The 23573-nt window shown below is 42.5% G+C and overlaps 1 protein-coding gene across 2 annotated transcripts in view; it reads right to left on the reverse strand.

Moving 5' to 3' along the window:
• Window positions 1-23573, reverse strand: part of sema5ba (sema domain, seven thrombospondin repeats (type 1 and type 1-like), transmembrane domain (TM) and short cytoplasmic domain, (semaphorin) 5Ba) — a 179853-nt gene that overhangs the window by 22624 nt on the left and 133656 nt on the right. For both annotated transcript variants that reach the window (XM_063499239.1, XM_063499238.1), the window contains 8 exons: window positions 19914-20049; window positions 17564-17771; window positions 17277-17484; window positions 4983-5100; window positions 4418-4602; window positions 2217-2360; window positions 1179-1326; window positions 196-421 (listed from right to left, as the gene is read on the reverse strand). In XM_063499239.1, the coding sequence (XP_063355309.1) occupies window positions 196-421; window positions 1179-1326; window positions 2217-2360; window positions 4418-4602; window positions 4983-5100; window positions 17277-17484; window positions 17564-17771; window positions 19914-20049 (1373 nt within the window). The remainder of the gene's footprint in view (window positions 1-195; window positions 422-1178; window positions 1327-2216; window positions 2361-4417; window positions 4603-4982; window positions 5101-17276; window positions 17485-17563; window positions 17772-19913; window positions 20050-23573) is intronic.

Here is a 23573-nt window from a genome sequence, read left to right on the forward strand (position 1 = left end):
GCTGAAGGAAAACAGCAATAGTCACTCTTAAAAACGTCTGCATTTAAAACTGAGTTGTGGAGCTACTTAGATATCATTGCCAGCATGTGAATTTTATTTGATGCTAGGTTTTCCTCTGAACCCAAGGTGACAGTACGGTAAAATGTGACAATAAAACTAGACCACACTAGTCTACATGTCAGCTGGTTAACTTACTATCTGTCTCACAGGCCACTGTGCCATCGTTAGGACAGAAGCGCGTCTCCACCTTCTTCCGTCCAATCTGCAGCTCGTGAGGATCAGACAGGTGAGCCCTGCACATGTAGCGCATCCTCTGCTCTTGACGAGCTCCTCCCTGAGTGACATTGACAGGCATCCAGGGTGTCCAAGGTGTGTTCCTCTTCACTTCTGGACAAGCCTCCAGGTTACAGGCCTTGTACTCCTGAGAAAGAAAGCGGCAGAAGCTATGAGTTTGGTGGGGTTTTTTTCTTCCATTGTTTCTGCCTGTACAGACTGAACCTTTTATAAAAAGGTTATAAAAACAAAAACAAAACACACATTACACCGTGTGAATGGGTGTACTGAAAAACTGACACGGAAATGAAAATTCCTCTTTTTTCTGTGAAAACGAAATTGCAAGTGCTTCCCAAAAACTGTGGAGGTGGAACAATTACCTGTTATTTTTCACACAAAATAAGGAAAATCAGGAATGTTACTGATTTCTTTTGTAAATAAAACGATAAGACAAACTGGCTTTCTTCCCAGTAAAACTGGTCCAAGTCAGGAGGAAAATTCCATTATCTGCTCACCTCTATAATTATGTTATTGCCCAGAAAGTTTTCATGAATTTATAATAATTAATAACTCATAAAATTTCTTTTTTGTCTGTGAAACCACTGCAAAACACAAAAAGAAATCATACATTTATATAGCAGATACATAGTGAAAAAACAGGAATGTGATGTGTATGGGTTCTTTTTCAATACGAAAAGCTGTAAAACTTTTGAAAATACAGTTAAAAGTTAAAAATCTGTGCACTCGCTAACATTTTCTAAAGCCGTCCAGTGGGCTTGATTGGACGGCTTTCTTAAAAATATCAGATTGTGCAGCTGTATAAAATTTAGTTCTTATAATTATTGTTTCCGTCATTATTCTGTGTTATGTGAGCAGATATTTATGTGAGTGCGTGTGTTTCCTACCAATGCACATCCTGGGCAGCTGTTGCCATTCTCGCAAGTGCGGACCCTGGAGTGGACACCTCCACCGCACTCGGTGCTGCACTTGGTCCAGGAGCCCCACGGGGTCCAGAAGATTGGCTGAGGACAGGACACCCCTTCATTGCAGAACCTGTGAAGATGGCAGCGACAGCAGGATGAGGTGTGGAAGTGACTAAAATTCAAGTCAGAAGAACTACAGACTTAGTGACTACACTTTTGCACTCAAAAGACAATCTTGTCTAAAAACACAAAGCAAACAGAAAACTGAAATTCAGCATTTTTTTCCACGATATTAATATCTATACCGATACTTTTAACCTATGAAGGAGCTTCTGTTGTGGAGTGCAGTATGTCATGATTTATATGATGAAAACAATTTGAAAACTCTAAACATCTTTTAATGACCATTAAATCACTGTGATTTTTACCACAGAAATTAGTTAACACAACAGAATACATCTCTCAGCTTCATGTATTTTGGAACTGGGTTTTCTCGAGACCTGGAATGTAAATGTTCCCATCTCTAAAGCACTTTCGGGTCAACTTCTGTTGTTTAAATGTGCTATAGGCTATAATAACACATCGTGACAGTCGGAGCAATACATTTTTCATGGTACATGTTTGAGGTATATTTTTTCATTTTGAAAAAATAATAATTTAACACAATTCATTGGGCAAAACATACTGACTTTAGAGGATAGAAACAAAGTATCAATCCTATTGTGCTAGAATCAATCCGATGCCAGTGACTGAGTCGATACTATCAATTTTTGGATCAATCTGCCCACCTCTATTCATTGGCATACGTATAAAAGTCTGATAAGGCAAGTCAATGAAATACAACCAAATTCTAACTTCAACGCCGTTCCAAAGCTGGGCCATGAGGAAAGCAAACGCTTGATCACAGCGAGGACTTAAGAGTCCACTGATGTACCCTGGCACCTGGCTGTGTAAAGCCTTGTAAATCACGAGTAATGAGGAGCATGAACTGTTGTCGCTGAGAAACAAAGAGAGAGGTACCTTTCATCCCTGCTAGGCCCGACACACACACGGCCACCATGGCGAGGTGAGGGGTTGTTACAAGAACGCTGGCGCAGCTCGAAGCCTGTACCGCAGGTTGTGCTACACTGTCCCCATGACGACCAGGGTGTCCAGCCTCCATTTCTATGAAAGAAAAATATTAGCAACAACAACTTCTCTATAATTATTCCCTTCTGCTTTTAGCATTATTCTTGTATATAACATTCTTTAATGCTATAGTAAAAAAAAAAGCCTTTTAGCTATAACTGCCTAATCAGTGCTCTTATTCTGACTTCCTGCAAACAAAAATGCAAACACACAAAGACAGCTCATTCTGACTGGGAAACATTCATTCAATTTGCTTAAGTGCTTTGTTCCTGGGTCTTACTCGTCATGATTTAATTGGCACTTTCTGCAAAAGCACAATTCAATTGCGACACCAAGGATTAAATCTGGCGTGGCTATCCAGCGGGATGAAAGTTGCTGAGCTCTTTGTCTTGACTCCGTTCTCTGTAACACTGATTAGCCAATTCCCCTGAAGACAGAGGTACTAAGAGATGTCACAAGGAGAATGTGGATGTCACCTACACTTTCTAAAAAGATTCATCACTTTCATGATCTTTCTTATGTTCTGTCGGAGTAGAAATTGCACCCCGAGGTGGCTGCTTCAAAAGTCACTCAGGACATTCCTGCTACAATAGCAGAGTTTAAGTAAAGGCATTAGAGTTCGTCTGATCGTTGACCCAGCTCATTAGAAAAATGAATAATTTCAACCTGGTAGTGTCCGTTGAACTCATCCAGCATACATTAACTCCCAGAGAGGAGCTCTATCTGACATAGAGCGACACAAGAAATGCAAAAATGAAATAAATTTTAGTAAAATACTGAAATAAAAGGAAAAAGGTGACAGCTAAGGAGTCCAGCTGAAGTAACACTATAGTTTAGCTATCAGCAAAATGTAATGAAGGAAACTTGCAGCAGAATAATCCATCTGGTGCTATGGACTTAAATGACAGCATAGTGCTATCTTGGTTGTCCTTAGATGCTACACAGAGCTTTGCAGAGCCCCTTTTTTAATGTTCCAGCTGTATACTGTCTCCTTGGGGCAGTGTCAAAAATATGTGGCAGCAGTAATGTGGCTACTTATGATTGTTTTGTTGCTGGTCCTTTAGGGTAGCCCCTACCGTGGAGAAGACAGCGGTCTTAATAGACAAACACTTCTCTGAAGTGAAGTGACACACGGTTTGCTGGAACTGTTACAGTATGGTTAGCTTTCATGCTTCTTCCTCTTCATGGTGAGCTCTTGAGATCTTTCCTTTCCTCCTAAAGCCAGCTTATCAACCAATCAGCATTTCTATAACTATTTGTAGTCTAATCAACTTTAGGCAATGTGCTGTTAGGCCTCAGTCACGCAGTCTTAACAGCATGTTGAGACCTGTTGGCAACCACCGGTCAACACCACCTTGTGATTAGTTTGGTCACTAGCTGGTTGCCGTAGTCACCAGCAGTTAACTTTGAAGACACGCGTGGCAGTAAAACTAACATTTGTGCCTCTTCTAGCGTGTAGCTAACAGTGGTAAGGAACAACTTTTACTTTGAAGGTAAATGTTTTCTGTTTCTGGTTCAGGTTGCACTTTTTACCAAAGCTTGAAGAGTAAATTTGAGTATTTGCAGAAAAAGTGGTCTCATCCATGCAGACTACAGCGTACACGGCAGTCCACAAGTGATCAAAACAACTCCATGAAGGTTTTTGTGCAGCACCTGCTTTCTGATTGATTGGATCTAGTTATAAGCACCAACTTCCAGAAGCCACTCACCAATGGGTAGAAATAAACATTTATTGAATCCAGGTTGCCAGGGGGTCACCAACTGGTCTCAAGGCCTGTGTGCTTTATGTTTTTGGAAAACAGCACACAAGTGTACCTTAGTAGCCTCTGTATTGGTTGAATTTGCCTCTCTTTACACTTACAGCCAATTGAGAATCACAGTTCACCAAATACACTAGCCTTTCATCCACCTGGAGAAATCCGCGCAGTGGGACAGGAAGAACCCACACTGGTTTACTGTGCTGGCCTTAACCCCTTGTAAAATACTGCAATCTTGATTAAATATGTTACAAAAGTAAAGTATAAAATTAAAAACAACACAAAAACTATTGTGAAAAATAAAAAATCACTCTTTTCAGATGTTTTCTTTTCTACCTTGAACAGTTTGACACCTCAATGGTGGGGCCTTCGCAGTTTTTGCCTCCACACCGAGGGGCAGGACTGTCACAAGATCTGGAGCGACACAAACAGGAGCTCACACCATCCACAACATCATCATTGTCGCAGGGTTGCCACGGTGCCCAGGGCCCGAAGCCGCCGTCAATGGTCTGGTTCCGCAGCTGGAAAACACACATCGGTCATAAGTCACAGGAAGCAGACAGGCCCTTCCTTACCAAAATAAAGACGAGAATGTTTTTAGAGTAAATGGAAATAAAAGCACTACAGTTCACTTCCTTCTGCCAACTTAAACTTAAATCCCTTTGATCTCAGTAGTTTAAGTTTTCAAATTCATCTTCTTTACTTCCTCTGCTTCATCCTATAACCTGCACTTGAGCCAGCTCTTTTAGCGCACACATGAATGGTATCATCCACTATGGAATGTGAACAAAGATGACATTAACAAAGCACCTGCAGTACGTCTTACACCCCCGCTGTGAGAAGAAGTCAGGCCCCCTTGGCCTTTTCTTACAGGAAAATGAGGCCGTGATGTCACTCTTACCGGACAAACGGTGATGTTCTGCTTCCACTGGCTCATGTTAGAACTGTCCTCCAACGTGGTGCATCTGCGCTGCCTAAAGTCCCAGCCGCAGTAAGGGTCCCTCGCCTCCAAGCACAGTCTGCGTGGAGAGGAGAGGAAGAAGGAGTTTTCGGCACAGTGAATAACTGTGTGGATAAAATCCATTTTACATATGTAATCCCTGATTAAATAGAATATTGTATTTTTTATACACTGAGTGCAGAGGTTTTCAGTCGTTTCTTTTTTTTTAAATAAAATGTATGAAGAAGTCAAATAAACAAACCACTAAAAACCACCAGAAACAAAAAAAAGTTCATTGACGAAAGTCCTCTGTTAAACTGCAGGAAGTAGCACACGTGCATTTTAAGGAAAGACTGCGTCGATCAGAGTTTTTGATGCACTGTCCCTCCTTCTGCTCAAATACCAACATGGAACATCACCCAAACAGTGATTAAATATTTGTAAGCTCCCCCAGTAAAACAGAGGCTTAATGACAGCTAATTAAATCTAAAGCTGTTAATGACGAGGCTTAGCTGCCAGAGCTGATCTGGATGCCTCAGGAAGACAGAATAAAGGCATCAACTGAGTAACTCCTCTCTCTCAAAGGCGCCCCTTCACTTTCAGCATCCCTCCCTATCCCCCTTCTGCTTCTCTTTTTCAGCTACGGTCCTTCCCTCTAATCGTACTCCTTCTCTTTTGCGATTTTCCTTAATTGCAGCGCTGGAGATTCTCTCGCTCCTGTCTTTCAATTCTGCTGAAAGGAAAGATTCTTGTTGCTTTCCCCCCCTGTTTTCCTGGCACAGGCACGCATGGTTTATTTGAAGAGCCCTGTAGTGTTTTAGCTGAGAGGTTGAGGAATGTCCAAGTGTTGATACAGCTCTCTGTGAACGGGCCCTGAGCTCAGCGATGAACTCGAGGTCGGTTTGGTTCCATAAAGACATTACTGCTTCGTCAGCAAATCAGAGGTGACCCCGGCAGACAAACAAAACGAGCGAGCGTGGAGTGGCGGCAGCGTTCCTCTGGTGATCTGTGGCACAGCTAGCCGGGGAAAGGACGACCTTTACTTTGCGAACACTGACTGGTAACCTTTGTGTGTGTCGTTTTAATTAAGCGGCTCTATTACACTGGATGCAATCTCCGATACCGACGAAACGATAATCGTAATGAGGTCGGCAACAAAGTCACAGTTCACTGAACTTAATAGATCATTTGAAAGGGGGGGAGGGAGGAGCTGGATGCCATTTTGGCTCAAGGGTGACCACACCGTGTCTGGAGTGACTTTGACGTGTGGCTTTGCGTCGTCACCACGGCTGAAGAATTCTCATTTGGTTTTCTGATTAGCAAACTTCCCTCCAGCACACACACCGCTGCAGAGATCAGCTGAGCGGAACAATTAATAAGTGTGCATTTCATGGAGAATAAATGTTGTACGAAAAGGGAATGGTGGTAGCGATTTAAAGCCTAATTACCTGTGGGTAATATGTGCCGGGAGGCAGGCTGGGAGGATTCTGACCTCAGGGAAAGACATATTTGGTGGTGGATTCACCCGGTTTGCATTGATTTAGGGACATGAATGAATGGAACTCATAGTATGAGCTATTTTGAAGACTGGAAAAACTGGAAAGCTGATCCTGACAAATTGGCTGACAAACTGAAGTGCAGGTGTGAGAGGGTTAATACATCTTTTGAATTTATCACTCCATCACAAACGTGAATTACACCGCTCTGGGTAAAAAGGTGCAGCTTTCCCCTGTTTTGAGTTTCGTCCCTGTAGATGCAAGATAGGCAAACTTTTATAAACCTTTATTAATATTTTAGACAACAGCATAATTCCAATTTTGAGGCAATAGGTTGGGGAATGTTCCAACCAACAGCACCGTGTCTACAAAGACACGACCTCAACCTTATAATGTATTTGTAGTACAATAAAAAAGAAAGACAAAATCAGTGGTTGACCTCATGGGGCAGATTTACTAAAGAGGGCTGCAATAAGAGCTGTATGGGTGACCAGTGTAGATGGGTGTCTATCAATAACAGGATTGCAAACAAACAGATGTGAGGGTTCAATGAGACTTCCAGCAGCGTAGGTGAGGTTTGTTTTTTGTGACAAACATAAAATAAGAGAACTTTCTATGATGTGTTTATTCAGTTCAATATAATTTTATTTATATAGCACAAATTCACAGCAGCTGCTTCAAGGCAGAACTAGGGGTTATGTCAGGAATGTAAATGTGTGTAAAACACTTTACTGCTCACAGAAGAGATAACAGCACTGTAGGCATTATACTGTCGGGGTCCCTGGGTCTTGGTCCCAGGCCTTTGTGTTTCTCTGTGTGTGTGTTTTGCAATTCTTTTTGGTTTTGAGGATCACTCGTATTTAAGTTTAGGGTTTTTTTTTTGTAATATTAGCGAGGTTGCTATTTTCCTTTATGTCATTTATTGCATCCTCTCAAGCTGTTTCTTTTTAGCACCTCTGACATTTACAGCGTTTTGTTTCCCAACGTTTTTGTGAGATGTTGCTGCCATCAAATTCTAAATGAGGTAATCTTTTTCATGAAACGGTATGTCTCAGATGTTCTACTGAGAATAAAATATGAATTTATGAGATTTGCGAATCATTGCATCCCATTTTTATTTGCAGTTTGTACAGCATCTCTGCTGTTTTTGGTTTTAGGCTTGTACCTGTGAAAATCCTCCATCCAAACAAGTGGAGGATGAACATTAGAAATCGCAGTAAGGAGGGATGTGAATAACTGCTGTTCACTGGTAAATAGGTATGACAGCTAAAGTGGTATGTTGCTCAACAAAGTCTGAATCTTTTACAAAATGTGTTTAAAAAATGTTTTTATTAAGTAGAATTCCAAAATCTGACTGCTTTTTATTTTTCGTATATTAATAGGATGGCTAAAACTCTTGTGTCCCATCCTTTCTTTCCACCACAGCCCAGTTTTAATACTAGTCAAGGGAGAAAAAGACAGTGTGCCAGACCATTTAGCTCCCTCTCTGACCTTTTCTACAGCTGCATAACACACCAGCCAAAAGCTCGCAGTGCTATTCTGCCTTGACGGCTCACTATTTTTTAAAAACAGCACCACTGTAAAAGTTAATTAGAGGCAGTGTGGATGGAGTGAGGGCCGTGTGATGGGAGCAGAAAAGCTAATTTCTCAAGCAGGTGCAAAGGAATGTCAGCCAGAACAGGAGGCTGATCCTGCAGATACGGAGAAGTGTGAGGCCTCTGAAAATGGCACAAAGTGTGTATGTATCTTAATTTGTGTAAGTGTGCACATAAGCAAGCGTGCTTACTTATGAGCACTTCATCTTCGTACACCACGAGGGCGTGTCTTTGTGCTGTATGTGTGAGTGAATCGTTTGAGAAGTCTGCAGGGTACTGGCTGATATTTAATTCAGCAGCATGTGTGCCCAGTGGCACCCTATATCAAAACAGAGAAGCTATGGAACACGGCCTGTTAAATTTTAAACATACTGAGCAGCAAAACTCAGCAGCGCATATAACAATAAGTCCGACTGGCATCAGAAGATAAATCTCCTGTATTCTGTCTGCAGGGGTGTAATTGGCATTTTAAATCGTTTGTGAATGTAGTAAAAACCAGTGTCTCCTTTTATTATTGGACCTTTAACAACCAGACGTAAAAACAATAGTTCACCTCGCCTTTAATAGCAGGCTGTCAGTGTATAATTGCGAATATGATCACCAGAACTGATAAATTATGGATTGCATTCAGCCATTATTAGATGTCACGCTGACACTCGGAGAAAACGTTAGCAAAGGCTGTCTGGAGGGCCTGACTCATTTAAACATATGTTGGCATACGGCAGCCTCTCCATCTCTCCATATGAGCTATGCCATTATTTTTTTTAAACATCCACTCTTAGGAGACCACTGCTGTCAAGGCACTCTTCATCCTCTCTCCAGGGGGAGCGAGCCTGTCCCCAGGGATTCTTACCCCCGCCTGCTGTGCTGGGCTGAGCTGGCTATTTAAGAAGTCTGCTCATGATGAATCGGAAACAGAGAGAACTCCTGCTAGCACTCAGCGCTAATACATCCAATTAGGCCCAGTTGGAGCCAGGCTGAAGACTGATGGTGCCGTGTCCAAAAAAACTCAAGAAAACAAAAGTGAGATGGCTGTCTGCCAAGAAAAAAAAGAAAAAAGAAAAACCTCGCTGTCCTCTATGTACATTTTTTGGCCCTGGTGGATAAAAAGTAGCTGCATCATCACAGAGAAACAATGGGGAGGCAGAGACAGGCTACACGACAAGGAGAGATCCAGGATAAGAAATTATATTAAAACGGCTGAAAGAGTGGAGAGGAGAAGATATGAGACACAAAGACGACACAGAAATGGGCAATATGAATATGGACAAAAATAACCAAGAGGTGAAAGCTCGTGTTTGTTTGACAACATTTTATCAACCCAGTCAGTCTTTTTGATGGAGTTTTAAATCTATAATCCATCCCATCTATACTGGCCTATCCGGTCCAATTTTATACTTGGCAGGTCAAACATCCATCACAATGCAGACAGGCAACCTCTACCTAGGACTCTTGGAGCCATTCTTAAAATTTTCTTTGGACACAGAGAAGAAAACCTTGATAGAGGATGCGCGTACAAAATCCAGGAACCAATGCTTCCATTACAGAATGTTCTAACCCAGCAGTCCCCAACCTTTTTTGCGCCACGGACCGGTTTAATGTCAGATGATATTTTCACGGACCGGCCTTTAAGGTGTCGCAGATAAATACAAGAAAATAAAATGACACGACCAAGACAAAAACTGTGGTATTTTGTAAATATAATAATAAACGCGAATTCACTGTGTAACTTTATCAGCAGCATCCTCCTGAAATGCGGCAACAACATTGAGAGTAACATCCTCCTCTCTGCCCCTTAATGCTCTCTGGTCGCTATGGTAATGCGTAAATATTTCTTTCAAAATAAGGCACACAACTACAACACGGGAAAAGACCCAGGGAAACCGAGCTAACGATAAAAACCCTTAAAACCATAAATTTCACCCTGAGCCTCAACTCTCGCGGCCCGGTACCAAACGACTCATGGACCAGTACCAGTCCCTGGCCTGGGGGTTTGTCTAACCAGTGCAGTTCCCACTGTCACACTCATGTGTGCATCAGCAAAGGTATATGTCCCAGTCGGTGCTGGTTTATTCCTTTACTTTGCATACTGTTACTCACTGGTGATGTAACATGACACGCGAGGTCACAAGTCAAGCAAGAACAAACAACCAAAATAAAGAAACAGAGGAAGAAGCTACCTACTGACCAGAGAACATGCAATGCCAATGAAATTAAGTGGCTTGTAGCAATGACAGGAAAAAAAAACAAACACTGCCAGCAAACTAAAGTAGGCAAACAACAACTAATCTCAAATTTGAGGCAAGTTAATAAAGGTACTAGGAAATACACAAGAATGTTATCTATGAGCAGAGCTTTGAGTAAAAGCGCTAACATTCACAGGGACCAACTCTCAGCAAGAATGTGATGGGAGATGAGCAAATACCACATCATACATACAGTACATGTGTCTTTGATGATGATGATGATGCCTGGCAACAAGAGTGACAGTCTCCAACATGTAGGAGACTCCATAATGAAACCACCACTCATTAAAATGACAGCAAACTCGGAACTGCACATGCTCGGGTTCCCAGCAATACAGTCAGCGCATCTGATGTAGATCAAATGAACGAGACAAGCGAACAACATACACCTACACAGAGTTTACTGCATTTATTAGAGAGAAATTTAGGGATTTTGCAACATTTGCGGCAGAAATTAGAAAGACCCTTTTCTGAATTAAGAATAAGAATTGATTAGCCCCACTTTGATATAGCCTAAATTGTTTATAAAGTGGATTATATTCTCAAAATAAGACTGAAGCTAACCCCTCTGTTGATTTCAATGAATGCAAAAAAGCAGAAATGTATTTCCATTAATTAATCCCCATAATTAACGTCCTTTAATTTATAGTAACTACAAGTCATCGGTGGGGCTGGGGTGGGGGGCTTAAAGACATGCTGGAGGTTAAGACATTGTGTCAGCCTAAATCAAGGCTGGAAGAAAGTGGATGTTGAGAAAGCAATCTAGACAGAAACTGACAGAGCGAGAATGAAGCAGAGAGAGAGAGAAAAAATGATTACACTGAAGTGTAAGTGAAGCCAGAACAAAATCTGTAATAAAGTAACAGCATTCTGGAGCAGTAATAAATATATCCACTGTGTGAACACCTTCTCCCTCCATCTCCCTGAGTCCTTGGCTGGTGAAGTGTTCCTCTGACAGGTCATACAGGCTTAGCAGCAGTGAGCTCTAGAGGCCTGCTGACAGACTGGCAGTCGCAGCCGACGGTAAATTGAGTTTGCTCGGTGACCGGGCTGTAAGCTCCCCCAACACTGACACAGACAGGAAGTCTACAGTGGCAGTAGAACGACAGTGGCTTGACGACGCATTGGTTTTAACAAGCAGCCACACACAGAGGCGCAATCGGAGATGCTAATGGTCAGTGGTTTTCCTCAATTGCCACTTAGTGGTTTCCTGTCCTTGTTTTACACTCCTGCTGCAGGCAGGCTTAGCGTCCTTCCCCCCACGAATGCTGCTGGGTCACTATTAATAACACAAACATAACCACAAAGTCTTAAACAGCAAATTGAGCCTGAGCCCTTCAGGCAGATACAACTGTACCTCTTGTAATAAAACGTAATGTGTTCACATGTGTGAGCGGCGCGGTTTTTCTGCAAGAATGCAGCTGCTACAGAACAGCCTGATTTGTTCCGTTTCATCCTCCTCGACATTATACTCATCATTTATTTAGCATTTCCTCCTTCTCATAGTTATTTTTGTTTCAGAAGTCTTACGTTCTCCTTTTCTCGTGCCCTTGTTCTCCTCAACACCAGCTGTGAAAGCAGTCAAAGAAAAAAATAAATAAAATCATCTAACTTGAAACCCCCGTGTACAACCACTTCTCCCTGTCTGACACCTCCAGTTTTGACAAATGAGTTAACCAGTCCAGTAAAGGAAAAGTGCACTTACTTTTAAGTTGGCTTTTTGTAGGGGATGTAAGCACCATGCTGCTGTGAAACTTGTAGTTTCATCTATTTGGCAGTGTGGACTAACTTGCTTTATTCAGTGTAAGCAGCGAGAGGCGGGGGGAAAAAAAGACCTGATGGATACAACGCTGTAGCTAAGCCTGCACGCTGCTGCGGCCAAAATAAATCACTCCACTAACAGAGTGAGATAGAGAGATAGAGGGCTGTGTGGAGGACAGAGCGGTACTGTTAGCCAGAGGTGCCAATTGGCCAGGTCAAATATAATTACCACAAATAGAAGGACAAACACACACGGGCATGCAGACACACACACAAAAAACGGCAAGACAAGCTGTAACGTTTGTCTGCAAGCCATCACTAAAAGGATACAAATCAACAGCGATTGAAAAGGTTTAGCAGTGTAACATAAAAAAAGCACTCGACTTAAAGACGACGATGCAAATGTTGTTCTGCTCTCAGGGTTTTAAGCCCCGACGTCGTCGCTAATGTGGATCAATGGCAATGAAAAACTGAACAGTAAAAGCACTTAATGTAATTGAGATTTTAAATGGTAACAGTTCAAATCAACTCAGTGTTAGCTTGTTGCTGCTGTGAGGTTTATTGTCTTTGAATATATGTTATTATGCATGCTTTGATGTTTAAAAGTAAGAATGTAGAACCGCCTGAACCATCTTCAGTTTAACTTGTGTCTCTTTAAGGACCTTTCTGGATAAAACATGGCCTTGCTTGACTGACCCAAAGAAAATAAGGCTTTGGTTATGGACTGTAGGTGCAGCCCTCTAACAGCTAACGGCTAATAAAACCTCTGTTTTCACCCAGTGTACCCAGGACAAGCGGAGACACCTGCAGTCAGCTGGTGCTGATGGAACATATTGCTTTAATGCAAAATAATTACCTTCTCTAAAAAATCCTCAAATTTAATTGTATATTCTATGATATATTCAGCACCGTTTGTATTTCTTTCAGAAAGATTGCTCAAAAAACTCCCACCTGAATTCCATGAAGCTTGTGGAGTCATCTGGTATAAGCTGAGGAGATGCCATTAAAATGGGCTTAGAGCCAAAGCTAATAAACATTAGCCTCACTAGCGGTGTAATGTACTAACACAGAGGGTTCCTGTTTTGATGATTTGCATTAATAAATAAATAAAACTAATCCACTACATGTTTACTTCCTCAGATGCCAGGAGTACATGAGAACTACTGTACTCGCTCTTGTAGCCAACAATGACAACATTGCTTGTGGCACATAAATATAGAGGGGCACCTCCGCCTTCCTCCTTTGTTTGAGGGTGTATCAAACTAGCTGCTAGGTCGGCATTAAGTGTTAGAGTGTGATGTAGATAAATCAGTGAGTACTTTAAGTGAGGCATTTTATTCAGTTTAGCAGCAGAATGACTTCCCCCTTGGCGTGAAATTACATATGTTTTACATTCCCAAAATACTAGGGTGAAAACTCTATCCATCCAGTTTCTTCTGGTTATCCAACAAATGGTCACAGGGGGTTGGAGCCTATCCCAATTGATATGGGGCGAGAGGTCACAGTGCTAACACGATCACCAATTAAGCTAACCCCACTAACCGCATGTCCTTGGACTGCGAGATTATGTGGAGAGGACTCCTACAAACACGGAAAAAGAAGATGCACTCTACACAGGAAGCCCAGGACCTTCTTGCCATGAGGCAACAGGGCTAACCGCTGTGCCACTGTACTCAAAAACCACTTTAAGGTGAATGTTACATGTGGGTAGTGATGGAGAGTTTCTCAAACTCTGTTCAAATTCTGTGTCCAGAATTCTGCGTCACTCTATAGAGGCACTCCAAACAAGCTGGAGGACACACAGACATCCCTACAGACCTTCGCATTCCCCCTCTGATAGCAAAATTTGCATCACTTAGAGCCCGTGGGACCCACGTGGCTACAGAAATTATAACACTGACCTTAAATGAAGGATCTCGGCATCACAGCTATTCAGTCTGTCCATTAAACAGTTACCTGGTTTCTAACAAAGCTGATAATAATAATTATCATGTCTCACCTGCTTCAGTGTTTGTTTATGTGTCATAATAGTGTGCCTGCTAATGGGCCGCTGTTCGCTGATATAACCATATCAGATTATTCAGTTGTTACTGGGGTGTGAATGAATATATGGCTGCATGGGAATAGGATGGCTGCACACTGCACGGGAGGGAAATTCACTCCACTCATTCAGACAACAGTACAACGATTGGGCGCTAATTCAGACGAGGAAAGGGCAAAAGGGCAGGTGGACCTTTTTCATGCAGTGTTAACAGTGTGTACCCAGAGAGATACTCAGGAAGACATAGTGAAAGAACAAACAGGCCTAACCTCTGATCCAGTCCGTTTTGTACACAACTGTGGACAATTCAAGAGGTAGTACATTCTGAAATGTGTGTTTTTTAAAATTTATGTCATTTCTTATAAGTTCTATATAAGATACATGTTCTCAATTGATGATAACAGATGAGAACTTTATACACAAAGTGTGACTGTCAGCTATGTGTCAGCAACTAGATTTCAGCTTTGCATTTTCCGTACGTTAGAGCAGCTTTCCAGCTCTGTAACCTGTCCAGTTAAGCTCTCCAGAGTATATTTGAGCGATATGATGTGCTGTGAATTTTATCTGGTTCAGCTTTAAATACTTCAATTCAGCAACAAGCACTAGTCTTGCTGATTAAGCAGTGCCACTGGCAGTTTCACAGGCCATTCCTTTTTTTTTCCACAGTGTATTTACTCTGAACAATACATTTGAGAATAGCTTGACAATACGCTTGTGTAACATAACCTGTTTAAACCTCCGTGTGCAGTATGTGTAAAAGAAAACAGCGTTTCTGTGGTGAACAACTTCTGATTTGAGCATGAGACTAAAAAAAAAAGAAAAAACAAGATGTGAAAACCCAACTTTGGCTCTGGAAAGTTTAATTGGCATATCTGAGTAATTGGATCAGATCAGCACTTAATGAAAATATAAGCTGCAGGCCTATTCACATGCATGAATTCTCACTACCTGGCCATTTCTCTTTCCCCCCACAATCTATTAACTCAATATCACACATCTGATTTTTTTCTGGTCACTTAAGTCCAACTAAATGAGCTCAGGTGTCACCCCAATTGACAGGTTCAAAACTGTTGTATTCTCCAGCTCGTTTTGCCTTTGGCTGCAGAGCAATGTGAAAGACAGTACGTATGAAGTGCAGGGGTGAGCAGAATATCACCAACTAGATTAAATGCGGCCCCCTTCCCAACCTCCCCGCCTTCCCCCTTCCTCTTATGCCCTTGGAGCCCACTCTTCTTATCGTTTCACCTTTGTGTGTCTTAAATAGGTTATTTTACTCGCCTTTTCGATCTCTTTCTTCCTGTTCCTCTTTTGTGCCTGATTTTCATCTTGCAAATCTCACCCACCCACGTCTTATTAAACACAGTGGTCACCTTTTCCTGGTGTGTGTGAGTGTCTGCTCCAGTGTGTCTAGGAGTTTGGATTTTTAGTAGAAACAATGAGCTGACTCATCATGCAGCATGCATATTAGAAAGTGTCCACCACCAACCCACGCATATATCACACCGTGGAGACTGCCACACACCACACACACACACACACACACACACACACACACACACACACACACACACACATACAGCAGGAAAAAAAAAGCATCAAGCTATTTGTATTCTAAAATGAAATTGACTTTGAAGGACGGAGGTGGCGATGATCAAATGCAGAAGCCTCGACAAACAGCTCCCCTCACCCACCACGGAGACTTTCACATGAATAACACTGGAGCTGGAGATGGGAGAGGAAAGCCCCCCTCCCTCTCTCTCTGAGTCTTTGTACCTCTGTCACGCAAAGGCATGCCTGTAGAGAAACTTCTCTGGCAGCGTATGAGGTCGCTTCACACATAACTTTTTATTTATCCTCTGATTCAGACACAAACAAAAGGCAGAACAGTGCTGTCTCTGTATTATGCACAACTTCCTTACTGCAAAAAAAGAAGAAGAAGAAAAACCACAACAAATTAATTTCCTCCAGCTAGCAGATACCACCCCATTCATTCGTCTGGTTCCATAAGGACTTTAATGATTATAGGCAAGGCCTTCCAGACATTAATCCTAGCTGAGGACAGATAATTGTCTTCAATAGGGGACCAAGCAAGTTAAAATGAATTCACTGCCAAAAAGCTTAAAATTAGCAATTAAACATATACCCGATGTATAAGGCACAACAGCTTTAAGAAAAATAAGGTGTGCCACCTTTTAGCTATTTATTTGCATTATTTTTATAGTTGGACTTTTAGAAAACAGAGCAAAAAATGCAAAGATAAAAACAATGAGAAGAGGAATGCTTTTAACAAAGATTCCTGCAAGAACTGAATCAGAGATGTTCCGATGCCAGAATGTTGTAATCAATTTAACAGCAACCCTTGTTGGCAGCCCTAAATGAGAGTATCTTCAAAGTATCTACTTATCAAAGGTGTAAATTGATACTATGATAATAATTAAGAAAGAACGAGGAAAAAATCTTTGAAGATCTGACACCAAGGGTGTCCAACTCCAGTCCTTGAGAGCTACTGTCCTGCAGCTTTTAGATGCATCCCTACTCCAACACAGCTGAACCAAATGGTTGGATTACCTCTTCAGGATGCCATCAAGTTTGGCCATTCATTTGATTCAGGTAGGTTGGAACAAGGATTTGTCTAAAAGCTGCAGGACGGTAGCTCTCGAGGAGTGGAGTTGGACACCCCTGATATACACACAGTTGTCACATCTAGGCTCGTGAGATAAAAATATCAAAAAGGAGCACACAGTGTGGTATTTTATCTAAAAATGGGCTGAGTCTCTCTCTGCAGCCCATTCATAGATTAAAATAAAGAACTTTGTGTTTATTTTTGATGTTCTAATGAAGGAAATGCCAAACTATGTGACAAAGCAACACAGTTTTTTTACTGCTACAATGTTACAGTTACAAAAGCATGCAGAGCTGTAACGTTTTAATTCAGATGGACTTGTTTTGTGCTTCAGAGAACAGACTCAGCCAAATGCCTCTGAAGTCATCTGCAAATCGACATCCAAAATCCCCTCACCCCACTGACGTCAGCGGCGCAAGATTCTTTACACATGCTGTCATTTAAAACAAAGCCATGCTAGATGAGTGAGCTTTTACAAGCATGCTGTACTTACGTCTCCGTTTTGTAGGTGGAGCATCTCTCCAGCGGGATCTTCAGGACTCTGTTGTTGAGCCCAACAAAGAGTGACCTGTCACTATGCAGGATCTGCAGGCTCAGGATTGGTTCTCGAACACCTGATGGGAAGAGCTCCATCTCCTCCAGGTAACAGCCTTGCAGGTTCTTGTTGGGGGTAGCCAGTGCCTTCAGGATGGTGCCGTACTCTAAAAGAGACAGACAAAATAAAGCAAGGAACCTACCTCCTCAATCTTAAAGTTTTGGTTTTCCTCTTTCACTACTAACCTGTGCTGATGTACATAACATGGAAGAGGGTGTCCATGCCCTGAACAATGTCCACGACTAGGTTTGAGAAGCGAACGTCATCCTGCATGACCAGCGGATCAATAGACTCCGGCTGGACAACATCGTTCATGAGGTAAAGCCGCTGGGCGTCCTGCAGACTGCGCTCTGTCAAGCCCTGATTCAGACCCTTGTCATCTATAGTACCGCACTGCAAAAGAAAGGCAATGTTGGAATTTGGACAAAAGGGTATAAAGTAAGAGGAAGATGCGAAAATGCAAAATGCATATAAGAAAATATAAAAGGCAGGGAGAGAGGCATGGACAAAAGCACGAAAAAACAAACAAAGAGCATGCCACACACTCTTCTTTACACCTACCGAATCAATACGCCTCGTCTGGCGAGATTGTTTCAATTCATAAATCTATGAAGTCTGAGTAATTGCAACTTTTGAATGGAATGTTATGTGAACACACTAACAGCGCAGCAGCTTAATGAGGCACTTGAGAAGAAAAAGTATGAAATGACAGTCTTCTGAAAAGCTTTGTTTGGGCTGCAGAGATTAGCTGTGGATTGCAACTTCTGCTCATTCTCTGGGATTTGAAATGAGAGGCTGATTTGTTTGCTGATTCTATTTTTTTGGTGAACAACAATGACGGACTGACGGGTGATTATCCATATGTGGTTTTGTGGTAATCGCAGTATCTAATTGGTTAAAATCTACTTCCTGCCTTCAGCTGCTAACTTGGAGAATTGGAGACTGCAGCCACGCTGTGCAGCACCAGCAGCAAGCTCTACACACCAAATGGTGTGAAATCCTAGATTAAGGATCCATTTATCCAACTAAAAATGTCACAGTGTTACAGCCTGAAGCCAATAACTGAAGGAAAGGATATGTATTTCTTACAACTGAAGATGACTTTCATTCTGATTTAAGATGAATTGAGTCATCTTTATGCAGCAAGTGAGAAAAATGGCAAATGTTCTTCTAGGGTTTTCGAAGCTTTTGTGGAAATGTTGCATGAATGAAAGAAAAAGCAAGATACTGAACTTTTTTGTTTTCACAGTATTTTGCAATCACAAGATTACAAATTGGAAAAGATGGAAGGACAGCGGGGTAACTCTTTATCTTAATCAGTGTGCTAAGAATAGGAACTGGAAGTGCCAAAAACTGCACTTCGTCAAATGGCCACTTGAGGCTTGCCCTAGCTTTAGAAATCCTTCTCTCATACAAGGTCTTGAATAATCAGACATAATCTTATCTTAAAGACCTCATAGTGCCATGTCACCCCAACAGAGCACTTCGCTCTCAGATTGCAGGTTTACTTGTGGTTCTTTATGTATTTAAAGTAAAATGGAAGACAGCGGCTTATGCTTTCAGACCTCTCTCCTGTAAAACCAACCCCCAATTTGGATTCAGGAGACAAACACTCTCTTAGATGTGCTGCAATTAGCCTATGCTGCTCAGAGATTCCCATGATGCGTGTTTCTGAGTGTTTCTTCTACAGTCACCTCATTTTATTTTCTGTGTTTATACACCACTTTGCATTTAATCATTAGTTATTATTCATCTCGGGCTCTTGTCCACAGCGTGCCTTTGTCCTGTCTCCCGCACTCCATCCCTAACCAGTCGCGGCAGATGGCCGCCCCTCCCTGAGCCTGGTTCTGTCAGAGGTTTCTTCCTGTTAAAAGGGAGTTTTTCCTTCCCACTGTTGCCAGGTGCTTGCGCATAGGGAGGCATCTGATTGTTGGGGGTGTCTCTATATTACTGTATGGTTTTACCTTACAGTATAATAAATGGCCTGTATTTATATAGCGCTTTACTAGTCCCTAAGGACCCCAAAGCGCTTTACATATCCAGTCATCCACCCATTCACGCACACATTCACACACTGGTGATGGCAAGCTACGTTGTAGCCACAGCCACCCTGGGGCGCACTGACAGAGGCGAGGCTGCCGGACACTGGCGCCACCGGTCCCTCTGACCACCACCAGTAGGCAACGGGTGAAGTGTCTTGCCAACGACCGAGACTGTCCAAGTCGGGGCTCGAACCGGCAACCTTCCGATTACAAGGCGAACTCCCAACTCTTGAGCCACGATCGCCTTCAGCAATAAAGCAGTTGTTGTGATTTGGCGCTATATAAATAAAACTGAATTGAATTAAATCAATGCTAACCATGCTGGTTGAATGGTAGCTGTCTGGTGTCTGATTGAAATGGCTTAACTTCTGCAAACTGGTATCCGTGAACTGGAGCTCTAATTACAGTTTCCTCTTTCACAGTTTAAAAAGGTAACTAACTGATTTAACTTTTAAACAGTGGTCTCAGTGAGGAGGTGTGTGGTTAAACTAACCTGGAAATTGTGGATGGGGTTGGGTGTGGGAAGCCAAGTGGAACGGGGATTCTCTTGGGTGCGGAAGGGCCCGTTGAAGGCCTGGGTGATGGCGCTCAAGTTGAAGGCACACACTGCAGATGCTGCAATACTGTTGCTTTATAGAGAGAGAAACGGGGATGAGAAGACAGCACGAAGAGGGTGGGGGAGGGAAAAGGAGGGAAAAATACAAATATTATTTCAACAATAATATTCATAACCGCTTAAAATGTTGGCAGCAAATGAAGGCATATCAGAAATCGACAATGTCCAGCTGTGCAATAAAGCCATTCTGCTACGAGTTCCATCCTCTTAATGGAAGTCCTATCATTTATACCCACAATAAACAGGCGCTCCATGTCTAGCTTGCTTTGGCTGCAGGCTAAGCTATGCTATCAGTGCTGAGCAGTGAATGGGGACAGTATTAAGCTGAGGATATGGGAGGCAGCTCCACAGATTATGTGCGCGCGCGCACACACACACACACACACACACACACACACACACACACACACACACACACACACACAGTCGCCTCACAGGTGTAACATATCAGAGTAAACCCTGGCCAAACAAGCAATGCGAGCAAAGGTATTATCGTGATGCTCTTTACTAATATTGTGCTGCAGGGTAATGAGTTTCTTAACAACTTGCTACTGCTGACTGCTTCCTCCTCCTTCTTATACAGTACATCCAGTAACACACAAACTTTCTACAGCACAGTGAACAGCCTGCTGCCTTGACATAGCTTTTGCTGATAAACTACCAGTTAGAAGATAGCGAGTGATACCATTAAAGGGAAAAGAGATTGGGAGAGAGTGAGAGAAAAGGCAACAGCCACAGAGTGAAAGAGACTTGAACCGAATCTACACACAAGACTTTGCATTAGCAACACAAACATTAGCAGAGAGCCTTTAAAATTTTCAGCTGAGGTTTAGCGAACGCAATGTAAATAAGATGCAAGCCATTAGCGGGCCCATTGTGGACTTTTGTGAGTTGAGGAGTGAAAAATGTGTCTGTAATGACGTCTGCGTGGACACTCCATCAGCCTACAGAGAAAGGAATACTTTTAAAATGGCAGGGTTCCTGAGTTTGTTTTGGCTCCTTGTGTGAAGTATGAGTCATTGAAGACTGCTGGTTGCGGGAAAAGCTGTATCACTGGGGTTTGGTAAATGGTTATTTGTTCATTTTTCTTTTTCTTTCTTGTTCTTTTCCTGACACATGACATATTTATCCATCTCTTAGCTAGACAAGCCATATTGGAGAATTTATTTGCAATTACTGAAGTTACAGCTAGAGTAATGAGATGTGCTGCTGGGTGAAAAATGTGCTAGGACACTTTTTATAAGGTCAAATGTCTGGTCTCTTTCGACCAGGTTCAGGTTTATATGGGGCAAATATCTGTTAGGTAAGATTTGGGTGTTTTAGATACATGAGGGCTATAATGACATTATTTTTTGTGGATCTTGTCAATCCTATTGTTTGTCTATTTTCACTACATCCTATTATGCTTTGGGTAATACAATTTAAAAATGCTTTTTTCCCCCATAATGGCAGTGATTTAGCTGTACGTAACACCCGAGCCCAATAAATAATTTTAATTCCATTTTGGCAAAGCTACCCTATGAACAGTCATGCTGAATTAGTTTTCATCAGTTTCCTTTTCCACAGTATTCTGACCACCTGTCAAATACTGTTTTGGTCTCCCTTTTACTGCCTAGACATCCCTGACCCATCAAGACATGGACTCCACTAAACCCCTGAAGCTGTGCTGAGGTGCCTGGCACCATGTTAGCAACGGATCCCTTAAGTCTTGTAAGGTGCCGTTCCTGAAGCATTTTTTGCTTTGTGGTAGGGTGCATTATCCTGCTAAAAGGGGCCGCAGTCATCAGGGAATACTATTTCATGGTCTGTTACAATGCTTAGGCAGGTGGTACGTATCAAAGTAACATCCAGACAGATTTCCAGACCAAAGGTTTCCCTGCAGAATATTGCCCAAAGTATCACCTAGCCACCACTGGCTCGCTGTAGTGCATCCTGGTGTCAGGTGTTCCCAGTTCATCAAAGAAAACATGATTCATCGGACGAGGCCACCTTCTCCCAGTGCTCCGTAGTCCAGTTCTGACGCTCACGTGACCATTATTGGTACTTTCGGCAGTGGACAGGGGTCAGGATGGGGCACTCTGACTGGTCTGTTGCTATGCAGCCCCAGTGCTTATAACGGTATGCCTGATTAGTGTAATTAAGATTCATCTTTAAAGCTCTTTACTACTTTTTGGGGCGATCGTCGCTCAAGAGTTGGCAGTTCGTCTTGTAATCGGAAGGTTGCCGGTTCGAGCCCTGGCTCCGACAGTCTCGGTCGTTGTGTCCTTGGGCAAGACACTTCACCCATTGCCTACTGGTGGTGGTCAGAGGGCCCAGTGGCGCCAGTGTCCGGCAGCCTCACCTCTGTCAGTGCGCCCCAGGGCAGCTGTGGCTATAATGTAGCTTGCCATCACCAGTGTGTGAATGTGTGTGTGAATAGGTGGATGACTGAATGTAGTGTAAAGCGCTTTGGGGTCCATAGGGACTAAGTAAAGCGGTATACAAGTACAGGCCATTCTTATTCTTAGTTAAATAACTTTGAACATCAAACTAGAGACTCAAAGTAATCAGTTTTTTTTATATGACTAGAAAGACAAAATGTCTCAATCTGTTGCAACCATTGTTTTTTTTTATTATTATTATTAAGTTACCATTTTTACCTCAAAGTTGTTTCTAAGGTCTACCGGGAGAGTGCTGGTTTCTTCTGTTGATTTTTGCGTTGAATACTACTTTCTCAGTGGTCCAGTTCAGGGCAGTGAAATAACTAATGCGTTCTGTCATTACTGCAGGGAAGCAAAGTGCTGTGCAGCTCCAAATGAGTTCTGACTAAACATCGGGGGAAGCCAAACAGGTGGCTCATTGACTGACTCAAAGGCTATTGAGGAAAACAGCCTGCACACTTCAGTAAAGGACTTTTCTGGGTTTTTTTTTTCCTTATTTCTTTTCCAATGGCTCTGGTGGAGAAAAGAGTGGCAGGGAGGCAGAGAGAAAATGTGTAAAGCAGAGTGAGCCGCTGTGGTGAGCCAGCAGTAACCAAACCCCAACTGGAGGAAACCACAGGCAAATGCGCTGCAATCACTGAGGGATATAGCCACAACAGTTTGCACATTCACACAGGCACAACTACACAGTTTGACATAATAGGAAGTTAAACTGTGGCTCCGTGGTCGTACCGTAGCTACAGCTTGCATTAAAGCTGCATTCGGTCACAGAAAGCCTGACATCGTCCAGGTTATTTGAGAGGTCTGCTTTGACAGCGCGTCGCGGCACGTAATGCCAAGAGAGCAGAGCAAAAGGGTGCAGTGAAAGGACTGCAGCCTATTGCACTAATGGATGCAACCCATATGTTTTGAGCCTGCTTAAAAGCCCGGGAAAGTGATTGAAAAGCTGTTTGACATCTGCTATGCTGTTTGCCGCCGTTGCTTTGCCACTCTCCGAGGCCCGGCACCACGATGATTACTGTCAATACGAGTGAAGTTACTTCTTCAAGCGATTCATCTCATTCCAGCAGCCTCATCCTGTCACTGGTTGTCCCATTAATTCCCTGTCTTATTTTAC

This window comes from Pelmatolapia mariae, linkage group LG16_19 (assembly GCF_036321145.2).
Source record: "Pelmatolapia mariae isolate MD_Pm_ZW linkage group LG16_19, Pm_UMD_F_2, whole genome shotgun sequence".
NCBI lineage: Eukaryota > Metazoa > Chordata > Actinopteri > Cichliformes > Cichlidae > Pelmatolapia > Pelmatolapia mariae.